Source organism: Podarcis gaigeae (assembly GCF_964106915.1).
Source record: "Podarcis gaigeae genome assembly, chromosome: 2".
In the NCBI taxonomy this organism is placed as follows: Eukaryota; Metazoa; Chordata; class Lepidosauria; order Squamata; family Lacertidae; genus Podarcis; species Podarcis gaigeae.
The window spans coordinates 21,711,682-21,720,413 of NC_139679.1; the positions used below are offsets into that span (position 1 = coordinate 21,711,682).

Here is an 8,732-nt window from a genome sequence, read left to right on the forward strand (position 1 = left end):
TACAGGAACAAAGGGACGCGGGTGGCGCTGTGGTCTAAACCACTGAGCCTCTTGGGCTTGCCGATCGGAAGGTCGGCGGTTTGAATCCCCGCGACGGGGTGAGCTCCTGTTGCTCGGTCCCAGCTCCTGCCAACCTGGCAGTTCAAAAGCATGTCAAAGTACAAGTAGATAAATAGGTACCACTCCGATGGGAAGGTAGACAGCATTTCCGTGCACTGCTCTGGTTTCACCAGAAGTGGCTTAGTCATGCTGGCCACATGACCCGGAAAAACTGTGCGGACAAACGTCGGCTCCCTCGGCCAAAAAAGCGAGATGAGCACCGCAACCGCAGAGTCATTCATGACTGGACTTAACTGTCAAGGGTCCTTTACCTTTTTACTGGGGAAAGGCACAGGGTCAGCACAGGAGCTCCTTGGCTTCTAGGAAATCAGGTGCATGGAAGCAAGTTTGAGGCTCAATCCAAGACAAGGGGATGATAGCTCTTGAACTAATTGGGGATTATCTTGTGTTTGCTGATAAGAGCCCCATTGTGTTTGCATATTAAATCAATGGAAGGCAAGCAAAAGAATTCAGGTGCTAGAGCAGTATGTTGCATCAGCCATTTCTCCCACATTTATATTGACAATCACATTAAATGAAACACACACATTGTACACACTCAAAAAGCCTGTATTCTTCAGGAGCGACCCTGTCAGAACACCAAAGTCTAATAAATAACATTTACAAGAAAACTGAAGTGCAACAGTTACGATGTAGAGTTTGTAACATGGATACAAATATGGATTGGCAGCTCAATGAGGTCATCCGTGTCAAATCAAATAACTAAAATTGCACACGAGACAAGGGGAAAGTAATAAGCAGCTCAAAGTAACAGCATGCTAAACTGAAAAATAAAACCTATACCATTTCCAAGCCAAAGCAAAAAGTGCTACAAAATTGCCATCCACCTAGTTTCTGATCTTCCACTTCTCTAGTTTCCAAGTTTTATAAACTATTCCATAAAATACAATAGGTGTTCATGTTGAGTCTCAAGTAAGTTTCAAGGAGATATAAGTTTAGAAGTCCACATTTTTACCCCAGTGTCACCTCAGTCAACAGCGTCGTCAAATTGGCCTTCCACTGGCATAGTCTCTACCTGTCTCCAGGTCACCGGTGCTACATGGTGTAAGCTTGGGTCATACAAAGGCTTTTCTCGAACTGAACATGCCACTGGCTCTTGATCCAAGAAACCTCCGCAGTGAATCACATCTTCAAAATCTAAAGTGTTGAGTGATTTTAAATCAATATGATTATGTCTATAAAGCTGTTTTCAACAGGCTGCAATTCTAAGAACCCACGCTAGGGAATAGGGCCCTCTTGACATCAGAGCAAATTATTTTTGATAACAATTATTCCTCTCATCCCACCCTTCCTCCAATAAACCTAGGGCAGCATACATAGAGAGGATATCATTTTATCTTCCCAACAACCCTTAAGGCCATGTTGTCAGCTTTCTTCCTTGAGCCAAGAGAACAGAAAGCTAAATACAGTGGTGCCTCGCAAGACGAAATTAATCCGTTCTGTTAGGCTCTTCGTATAGCGGTTTTTCGTCTTGTGAAGCAAGCCCATTGACAGCTTAGCGGATTAGCGCTATTAGCGGTTTAGCGGCTTTTAGCGATCAGCTGTTAAGCGGCTTATCAGCTTAGGAAAAGGGGGGTAAAGGGGGGGAAACCCGCAGGAACTCGCAAGACATTTCGTCTTGTGAAGCAAGCCCATAGGGAAATTCGTTTTGCGAAGCGCCTCCAAAACGGAAAACCCTTTCGTCTAGCGGGTTTTCCGTCTTGCGAGGCGTTCGTCTTGTGGGGCACCACTGTACATGCACAAAATTTGATCTCAGAGTGTTTATCAATGTGTGCTTATTCTGCAATACAGTTGCAATCCTCATCAAAGGATATCAACTTACTTAAGCAGTATGTCAACCACTTTAGCCTTATAAAGGTCTATGCTGAACACAATGAAATTTGGATCCAAGTTGTTAAGTAAAATAACATGGCAAGAAAATTTGTTGTTGGTTGTTGTTGTTGTTGTGCCACTGAATAATTAATTTCCCCTTCCTTCACCACTCCACACATATTGCAATAAGCATGTCAGCAAGTCATGCAGAACAAATGGGAACTTCCTCTATTGATTAGAACAAGTTTCAGGAAGATAATATTCTCCAGCGCTACTGCTCACAAACTGCTCAAACCAATGCTGTAATCCAGAAGTGGTAGCACCAGAGTACATCATGTTGAGTAGAGCAATATGTGCATACGTCTGATGGCTGCTAGACTACAAGCCCTGGCCTGTTTCCCTCTCTGCTTGCTTTCTCGGGGGCTTTTCCCAACCATCTGTGACGTACTGGGAGAAGGTAACTAGGCAAGACAGTCAGCCAACCCAGACCAACAGCAAAGAAGTATCGCTGCTTCCAGAGCACCAGTTCAGAATGTGAATGGCCAGAGGGTTCAGGAGAAACGGCTCAACAAACTGCTGCTGCCGCCACCACCCTACAGCACCTGCTGCCAGAAGCGGCTGATTTACTCTGCCTCATGACAGAGCTGGCCCTACAAGGAGATGGGATGTACGTTTTGTCAATGTAGTCTCGACAACCACTGCATCTAGGTGCCAAGTAGATTTTGATCTTTAGCTGTCTTACAACTACTTTTTCAAAAGACTGGTGCATATATCCGGCCTACTCTCTTCTCCCAGACTGCTCTACTCTCTCACACATCTAATGCTGTTGCTATGAACTGAGTGACACATGTAGTCTTAGACTGTGTATCTCCAAAGTTTCACAGATTAAAAGAGATACCTTTGTGTTCTTGAAACATCCCTATTTTTACACCACACTTTGTCCTCTATGGACGGGTGGGTTAAAAAAAACATGTCCATAGTAGCTTCCTTTTAAACACTCACCCACACCCCTTAAGTTTTAATCTCATACTCAATTTGGCACAACTTATTCAAAGAATACTTTTTAAAAAAATTCATGGATATGACTATGAATGGCTAATAGTCATGAAGCTATGTACCACCACAGGCATCAGAGCTGGTATACCTCTGAATACCAGCTGCTGGGAATCACAAGTGCTACTGAACTTACGTCCTGATTATGGGATTCTCACAGACATTTATCTGGCTGGTCGCCATGAGAACAGCATGCTGGACTAGCAATACAACAGGCTCTATTTATGTTCTTATGACACTTTTATTGGCCTATTGCAAGAGCAATTCTAAAGAAATCTTCCCACAATGCACCTCTCCCTAGACACCTGGCTTTCTAGCATTTCTTTTCTTCTTTTCTTTTTTTAAAAAGAACCATGTTGAAGCATCCACCTACCATAAGGATTGCTATTGTTTTCGTTGTCTTCCAACTCTTTATCCCAGTCCTCTTCTACAAAGTGAGATACAGTTTTCGTCTCAATAAAAGCTGCATCTGTGGGCATGCTTAAGTCTTCGCCATCTGACTCAGAGTCTTCGTAGGGTGACTCAAAGTCTTCCAATTCCTCAAGGGCACTTTTTGCTTTCTCCACCACATGTTCTGCCAAACCTATACAGAAAGAAGCCTTCGTTGATTTATTTGAAAAATTAAACAGCAAAATGGATCCAGAAACCTAGGGAGTTTGATAGGTTAAGGCAATAAATCAGCTTAGCCATTTTCTCACTTCATTGTACGTGGCAGCAGAAAACAACTGCTGTTGTTTGAGGCGATCTTTGAATATTACAAATTCCCACCTGGTACAGTGGTGTCCCACAAGACGAATGCCTCGCAAGACGAAAAACTCGCTAGATGAAAGAGTTTTCCATCTTTTGAGGTGCTTCGCAAGACGAATTTCCCTATGGGCTTGCTTCGCAAGACGAAAACGACTTGCGAGTCTTGCGAGTTTTTTCCCTTTTCCCCCCTTTTTCTAAGCCGCTAATAGCGCTAAGCCGCTAATAGGGGTGCTTCGCAAGACAAAAAAAACCGCAAGACGAAGAGACTCACGGAACAAATTAATTTCGTCTTGTGAGGCACCACTGTAATCATTTAGTATCAAATATTGTCTGAGGTTTCCCTTTCAGTTTTAACGGATATTATTTCATAAAGCTAGTTGACTGAGGAAAACAAGGTAGTAAAAACGTAACTAGTTGGGAGGCAGAAGCAGTTCAGGGCAGCATTGGCAACTGTTGCGAAGGGAATCTGAATGTTGGTCAAGTGGCGGTTGGGGCAGTTAGCGCAGAGAGAGGAAGGGATGGTGCGGTTAAGTGAAAAAAAAAGAAAATGTTGTCATGGGTTTGTGAAGCACATCCGTGGAGGGAAGACTGGTCATTCTAGGAATGACTGTGGCAGAGAGACGGAAGAATGATGGGGTGCAGAATGACTGTGAGGTAGCCAGCAACTTCCATGGAATAGTGTGAAATGCTGGGTGACACCGCGTCATCCAAAAGGGATGCAACTGGGGGACAGAACAGAAGTGTTAGTCTCATTGTACAAGAGTGGATCAGGGGTACCAACTTGGAATAAAATATTGCGGGGGGGCAAGTAAGCCTTGCATAATTGATCACATTGCCATGGTGCACAGACACCATTTGAATGGAAATGCCCATCAGCTGGGGGGGGGCCTCAAATATTTTATGGGGGGGGGAGATGCAAAGACCCCTTGGCCCCTAGGAGCTAGGGGTTACTCCATCCAACATTTATAACAAAAGTTGTTTCAGCTAGCAAAGGTGTTTGTGTAATCTTCCAAACTCCCTTCCCAGGTTGCAAACTTGGGAGCATGGCTTTCCAGCTCTCATGGTAGCACTTCCTTGTTCAGTTTATAGCCTATCAGCTCTCATTGTAAGAGTTGGAAGGGTCCCCAAGGGTCATCTGGTCCAACCCCTGCTGTGCAAGAATCTCAACTAAAAGCTCTAAGGAAGGAGAGTCCACAACCTTCCGAGACAGACCATTCCACTGCTGAATGGCTCTTACTGTCAGAAAGTTCTTCCTGATGTTTAGTCAGAATCTCCTTTCTTGGAACTTGAAGCCATTGGTTTGAGTTCTACCCTCTAGAGCAGGAGAAAGCAAACTTGCTCCATCTTCCATGCGACAGCCCTTAAGATATTTGAAGATGGCTATCATATCTCCTCGATTCCAGGCTAAACATACCCAGCAACTTCAACTGTTCCTCAAAAGGCTTGGTTTCTAGACCCTTGATCATCTTGGTTGTCCTCCTCTGCACACGTTCCAGTTCATGGAGATAAAAACATAGCCACAGCAGGCTCCAACAGTTTGACTTCACCCCCCGAAGGCGCACTCTTCCACTGTCTCCCGAGAGGGCAGATCCCAGCAATATATGTATGTAATATTATAAGGAGCTACCATCTATTGAACTAGACCAGCAAGGACTAGCAGTGGCTGTCCTCTTTCCCAGTTCTGCTACTCAAAGTCTCTTACAGGGATTGAGAGCTTGGGAGATATACAAGGTATGTATTCTACTACTGAACTACAGGGCCTTCTCCCAGGAATATGCGAATCTCTGGTATTCAAAGCTAAGATTGTACTTCTCAGCCATTTCCTCCCCACCCCAAAAAAGTACCTTTTCCAGGCCTCCAGCTTAAAGTCTTCACCACTTCAAATTCCTCCTGTCCAGCAAATGCAGATGCATCAGCCTTTTTCTAGAGGGGGAAAACATTTAAGAAGTCAAATGATCCACATCTTTGATTGGATTCCTCATGAGACTGGCTGTTACTGGACAATAAATTATCTTATTATTGAGCTTTTGGTAACCATCTCTTTATTTTTGAAAGATTGTGTTACATTACCTTTTACAGTGAGCAAAATGTTTGTGACCTATTTGTGTATATTTTTAATGCTGATTTCACTATTATGACCTATTTAGTTAACTAAATTGTCAGATGATGATTCCTAACGTATGTTATGGAAATTATTAGCCTCCTCGTGTAACCTCACTTGTCTTAAGAAAATGTTTCCTTCTACCACAATATACAATATTCCCTGGAATCAAAAAAGGAAGCCATATAAAGAGGTACACTCTCCAACCCTCCTGCTCAGAGGTTGGAAATTTTATTTCTAAAGAAGGGTGTCAACAAGTTTATCCAAATGAACAAAAAACCTCTAAATCTCCACCCATTTGTTCACCTGATAATGCTCATTCTTTGTCTTTGTCAGGAGCAGAACAACAGAAGATATAGGATCAACCACAGGGAAACACTCTACAGATTTTTTTTAACCCTTCAGAAAGTAAATAATTTATCCAGCGATCCCCAAAACAATACAAAATGCCTCAGATGCAGAAAGGCCCATATTAATTTCCACTCCCTCCCTACAAAACACAATAATAATTCTGGAGTACTGTATAGAAGTTTGAACTCCACCTTACTTCATCCAAGAAAAAGTCAGTACCCTGGGAAGCTGTTCTTTACAAGAGCAGAGGAAATGTGAGTCTGCAGCAATAAAACCACTAGCACATTTGCAAAGCTCAGCAGGGTCTGGTATGGTTTCAAGTGGGATGAGGAACCTCATGTTCCTGCATTTTAGGGTTGCCACCTGTCCTGTATAATGCAGGACTGTCCCATATTTAAATGTCAAATGCTAGTCCTGTATTGACAAGAGTTTTGTCCTGTATTTCAGGGCTCTTTCTCTGCCCAGTTAGGGATCCTCTCCAAATGCATGTGTTGGAAAGGGTGTGCGAAAGGTCATGCATTCAAGTTGTGCATAGCCAAGCACAAGGCAGATTTACAATTTCATGTGTATGCGTGTGTGCACGTCTGTGCGACAAACTTCAGAGCAGCCATCCTGTTAGGCTGCAACAGCTTGCAATGGATTGCTTTGAAGAGTGACAACTTGAATAAAACATTGGGGGACCCACATAATCCATCGCTAGACACGGCACATACAATCTGAATGGCAATGCCCAACAACTTTGGGGTAGCCCGGCCCCCTCAAATATTTTATTTGGGCGTGGACCTTGACCTTAGGAGTTGGCTCCTATGCTTTGAAATCACTTCAGTATCATTTTTTTTATTTAAAAATATTTTAAAATATAACCTCCCCGCCCCGCATTTTGCCAGAACAAAAGTAGCAACACAATGTTGGACTCGATGACCCTCACAGGATTCCTTCCAATTCAGCAATTCTCAATTCCCCCATGTTGGGGGACATGGGCATAACCAAGGAGGGGCAGTTCCCCCCCCCTAAAAAAAAGTATTAAAAATTAATAGAAACACTTCAACAAACTGAAGTTCTGCTCTTCCTAACAGAAGCCTGCCACACCCCCACCTAATGTGCTCTTTTTTGGGGGGGGGGGGGACAAGGTTTCCTTTTACATTTTAAAGCCGTGGTTCCCAACCACAGGGGGGCAATTCGAAAATAATATCTCCGTGAATGGCATTTTAGGCTCCCTCCACGTGAATAGGAGTTCACCTTTTGAATAATAAGAATTTGGGAAGCATTAGGATATGGGAAGAATTAGGATTTGAGAGATGCTTAGGTGGGGCATGACCAAAAACAAAAGTTGGGAACCACTGTTTTAAAGGACCCGCTCGACAGCTGTTCGTGAGACCTCCCTTCCTCACCCTCCCCAAAAAAATAGCTGGACATTTCGAACGTGAGCACAAGTTTAACACGTGTTTCCTCCTGCACGTGAACTCCAGAGCCTCTCTCCCTCTCTCCCAGCCCGTGGCCGTTTTCCCCTCACCCGCTGCTCTGGGAGGAGGAGGCGCCCCGGAGGCTCGCGCTGCCCGACCGCCTCCATGCGCGCGCTGCCGCCTCCCCCCCCGCCCCGCGCGGCCAGAGTCCGCCCCTCAGTCACAGAGTCATCCGGACGCAACCGGCGCCTGCCCCGAAATGCAGCAGCGCCGCCACTTACACCGCGGCCGCAGGCGCGCGTGTGTCACGTGGTCTACCCTCGGGGCGCTCCCCTTGAGCAGCCGACCAATCCGCTCCCGGAACCGAGAAGCTGATCCTTTGGGAACCCTCCCCCGCGCGCGCCCCTGCCGGCGTCTCGCCTGCCCACCGCGAGTGTGGGCGAGGGCGGAGAGCAGGTTGTGCGCTGCAGCTCGCCTTATTATTATTATTACTATTTAGAAGTTTGAACTCCACCTCACACCATCCACTATTATTATTATGATTATTAAATAAGTTTGAACGCCACCTCACACCATCCATTATTATTATTATTATTATTATTTACTGTATAGAAGTTTGAACTCCACCTCACATGATCCATTATTATTATTATTATTATTAATGTGTAGAAGTTTGAACGCCACCTCAAATCAACCATTATTATTATTACTGTATAGACGTTTGAACTCCACCTCACATCATCTATTATTATATTACTGCATAGAAGTTTGAACGCCACTTCACATAATTTATTATTTATTATTATTATTATTATTATTATTATTATTATTATTATTATTATTATTATTACTGTATAGAAGTTTGAACTCCACATCATCCATTATTATTATTATTCCGGTGAGTATTTATTTTTGGGTATGCACGCGTACTCAGGAGGAATTCACTTTGTCCCGTGTCCGAAAGGATTGTTGGCATGCGAGCCAGCACTGCACAAGTTTTGCCTTATTATGCTTTCTAAACTCGTGTTTATGCTTAAAACCTATAAAATCATTTACCGAGAGCACACTACAGGTTTCAATTGGGCAGTGGTGTTATGACACCTGTTTGAAAACATGGGCCAGTGGAAACATTTTATTACATTTGG

The 8,732-nt window shown here is 43.9% G+C and overlaps 1 protein-coding gene across 2 annotated transcripts; it reads right to left on the bottom strand.

Annotated features, from left to right (window-relative positions):
- Positions 1-648: 648 nt before the first annotated feature.
- On the bottom strand, positions 649-7,882 carry LOC310839264 (uncharacterized protein). 2 transcript variants are annotated; one of them, XM_083727867.1, is made up of 4 exons: positions 7,698-7,882; positions 5,577-5,655; positions 3,359-3,559; positions 649-1,257 (listed from the first exon to the last, which is right to left on the bottom strand). In XM_083727867.1, the coding sequence occupies exons 1-4, from the start codon at positions 7,752-7,754 to the stop codon at positions 1,088-1,090; spliced, it is 507 nt and encodes a 168-aa protein (XP_083583993.1). In that variant the 5' UTR covers positions 7,755-7,882; the 3' UTR covers positions 649-1,087. The 2 variants fall into 2 exon arrangements, with proteins under 2 accessions (XP_083583993.1, XP_083583992.1); XM_083727866.1 differs by having other exon boundaries at positions 3,359-3,568; positions 7,698-7,850.
- Positions 7,883-8,732: the final 850 nt, after the last annotated feature.